This window comes from Mandrillus leucophaeus, unplaced genomic scaffold, assembly GCF_000951045.1.
Source record: "Mandrillus leucophaeus isolate KB7577 unplaced genomic scaffold, Mleu.le_1.0 Scaffold1034, whole genome shotgun sequence".
Classification (NCBI taxonomy): Eukaryota; Metazoa; Chordata; class Mammalia; order Primates; family Cercopithecidae; genus Mandrillus; species Mandrillus leucophaeus.
Window position 1 is genome coordinate 721,247 of NW_012098477.1, and position 3,353 is coordinate 724,599.

At 40.9% G+C, this 3,353-nt stretch overlaps 1 protein-coding gene across 1 annotated transcript; it reads left to right on the top strand.

The window, feature by feature from the left end:
• The first annotated feature begins 2,081 nt into the window (after window positions 1–2,081).
• APCS (amyloid P component, serum) lies at window positions 2,082–3,130 on the top strand. Its single transcript, XM_011978787.1, has 2 exons — window positions 2,082–2,242; window positions 2,361–3,130. The coding sequence occupies exons 1-2, from the start codon at window positions 2,179–2,181 to the stop codon at window positions 2,966–2,968; spliced, it is 672 nt and encodes a 223-aa protein (XP_011834177.1). The 5' UTR covers window positions 2,082–2,178; the 3' UTR covers window positions 2,969–3,130.
• The last annotated feature ends 223 nt before the right edge of the window (window positions 3,131–3,353 follow it).

Sequence of the window (3,353 nt, forward strand, 5' to 3'; positions counted from 1 at the left end):
AGATAAAATCAATGATCTAAATATAAATAAGTCCTAATACCCAGATTCAATCTAGAAGGGATCAGAGATAAACACAATAATAGGTATAATACGAGACAGATAATGGTAACAGCCATAAAGACTCTAAAATGATGGTAATAATAACCTTTCAGATACTGTTCCATGTACTTTATGTGTATCATAGTATCTCATTTATCTTTAGAGAAACACTGTGAGGTAGATAGTTTTATCTTCATTTCACAGAGAAGGAAACGAAAGTTCAGAGGGGTTTAGTGACTTGCAGAATACCCAGCCACTAGTAAATGGCAACATTGGAATTCTATCCCAAAGTCTTTTATCTTAACCATATGGGAAGTACAAAAGAGGGAAAATAACGTATAGTTGGGACATTAGAAAAGTTTTCATGAAGCAGACTGTTTTCTATTTTTCATATTTTTTGTATAAATTCAAGGCATACAAGTTTAGTTTTATTACATAGACAGCCATAACATAGTGGTGAAGTCTGGACTTTTAGTATAACCATCACCTAAATAAGCTTGAGATTAATGTTGAAAAATGGCTGGAATTCTAAGAAACAGAAAAAAATAAGAGAGAAATTCAAGACAGAATGAAGGCAAGGAATAGAAGTAATGAAATCAGAAAATCCAGGAATGTATAAAGAACAACAGTTAGAGAGGTTTGACTGGAGAATAGGATTAGATTCTGAGATACAGCCATGTTAAAGCCAGGTTGCAAATGGCATCGGCTTCCAAGCAAATTATATTTATTTAATTCAGAAGTCAACAGCTGCATAATCCCAACTTTATCACTAACCCATACTGTGCAACAGGCCAGATAAGACTTCACAACCCGGGCTTCCATTTAGAGAAAAAGTAGAGAATGGAAACTCCCCAGGGATAAGAATAGGAAGGATACTTTGAACAATGATAAAGAAAGTGTATTCTTGGTGGCAGTGATTGTGTCATTGAAAAGGCTGATTAGGTCTGGGGCGACCTAAGAGAAGAAAGAGTGAATAAGAGGCTAAACAATACGATGAGAAACAAGATGCCATATAATTTAGGGATGAGAGAGAAAGAAATAATGTGGCTAGAAAGAGGAACATCAGTTTGATATCTCAGAGGCAGACAAGGTTTGAGTGGTGGTTAATAAACTGTACAGAGAGAGAATGAAGTAGATGTAGAAAGAACGAAGATGGAAATCTCTGGGGTTGTGCAAGAGTCAGTGACCACTGAATCCCTAGCACCTAGTGTAGTACCTGAGAATTAGTGAATAAATGTGAGTATTAGTGGGGTCATCACCAAAGATGGATTAGAGATACACTCAATGACCCAGGACTCAAAGAAGAGGAGAGAAAAATTTGGGGAGATGTTGACATCTCTGCAGGTAGTATGAAGTAACCAGAAAAACAAGTAATAATGAGAAATGGAAAGATCTAGCATAAGGAAGTACCATGATACGCAAAAGAAAAAAAGCGCTGAGTAGAAGTAGCAGAAAAATACTAAGCTTCATGGGGACAGAAAGTTTATTCTCCAAGTCCCTCTTTCCCCTTAGCTTTGCCTGAATGTATTACTTGATGTTGAATTAGGCAAAGGTGAAGGCACTGTTTAGGGTCTTCAGCAGAAAGTAGAATCCTAGAATATCCTACAAATAGAAGACAACTTGAGAACTATAAAAGAAAGAAAAGGCCTTGTTCCCATAGCCCACGAGAGGGTTGAGCTCAGCAATACACTCCACATGGCTCAGGAGCTTCTGGCAGAGCACAGAGCCATCAGAGAGAGGGGCCCAGAGAGCAGAGAGAGACTCTGCTGACATGGCCAGCCCAGCGCCTCATCCCATCCATAACCCTACTGCCCTGCAATGACTCTCTTCCCAGCAATAAAATCTGGGTCACAGGAGTTGGAGCTCTAGCCATCACTTGTCTCTAATAAATAACTCCCATTGATTTTCCAGCTCAGGGCCTCACCACTCCTTCACTGTAAGGGCCAGGGGGCAGACCTGGAAAATCCCTCACACATTATTGGTGCTCTTCTTCCCCTATCCTCACCCAAACTGCATATAAACCCTGAATAGCCTGAAGTCTAAGGGCGTGAATATCAGATGCTAGGGGGACAGCCACTGTGTTATCTGCTGCCCTCATCCTGGTCACTGCTCCTGCTATAATAGCCCTAGGCCAGGAATATGAACAAGCTGCTGCTTTGGGTCTCTGTCCTCACCAGCCTCCTGGAAGCCTTTGCTCACACAGGTAAGGAGGTCAAGGAATGGTCAAAAATCATAAAGTGAGAAAATGGTTGAAGCTGAGACATCTTTTCTCTGCATTTATGCTGAAGGTCATTATCTTTCTTTCTCTCTTTATCCCACAGACCTCAGTGGGAAGGTGTTTGTATTTCCTAGAGAATCTGTTACTGATCATGTAAACTTGATCACACAGCTGGAGAAGCCTCTGCAGAACTTTACCTTGTGTTTTCGAGCCTACACTGATCTCTCCCGTGCCTACAGCCTCTTCTCCTACAATACCCAGGGAAAGGATAATGAGCTAGTAGTTTATAAAGAAAGAGTTGGAGATTATAGTCTCTACATTGGAAGACAAAGAGTTACATTCAAAGTTATTGAAAAGTTCCCGGCTCCAGTGCACATCTGTGTTAGCTGGGAGTCCTCATCAGGTATTGCTGAATTTTGGATCAATGGGACACCTTTGGTGAAAAAGGGTCTGCGACAGGGTTACTCTGTGGAAGCTCATCCCAAGATTGTCCTGGGGCAGGAGCAGGATTCCTATGGCGGCAAGTTTGATAAGAGCCAGTCCTTTGTGGGAGAGATTGGGGATTTGTACATGTGGAACTCTGTACTGCCCCCAGAAGAGATCCTGTCTGCCTATCAGGGTACCCCAGTCCCTGCCAATATCCTGGACTGGCGGGCTCTGAACTATGAAATCAAAGGATATGTCATCATCAAACCCCTGGTGTGGGTCTGAGGTCTTGACTCAACAAGATCACTTGAAAATGAAATGACCGTCTAAGAGATCTGCTCAAAGCAACTGGATACTAGATCTTATACCTGCAGCTCTTTCTTCTTTGAATTCCCTATCTGTATGTCTGCCGAATTAAAAACTGTATATTGTATTATGCTACCTGCATTTGTTTAGTGCTTATCATAGTCCCATATCTTTATCTTATATCTACTACTTATCTATCTGCTGCTTATCTGGTAATTGGTGTTTCCTGAACAATCAAATTGCCAAGTATGGGGAGGAAAACCTATAAGTAACTAGAAAGGTATATCACAAAACCAGGGCACTCAATGAGCAGGACAGTGGCAATACTTAAAAGCTACTAACAATCATTTTAATAACTATTCAA

Coding starts and splice junctions, on each gene's coding strand:
- APCS (XM_011978787.1), top strand. CDS start 2,179: ATGAACAAGCTGCTGCTTTGGGTCTCTGTCCTCACCAGCCTCCTGGAA. Junction 2,243..2,360: donor GGAAGCCTTTGCTCACACAG/GTAAGGAGGTCA, acceptor TTTATCCCACAG/ACCTCAGTGGGAAGGTGTTT.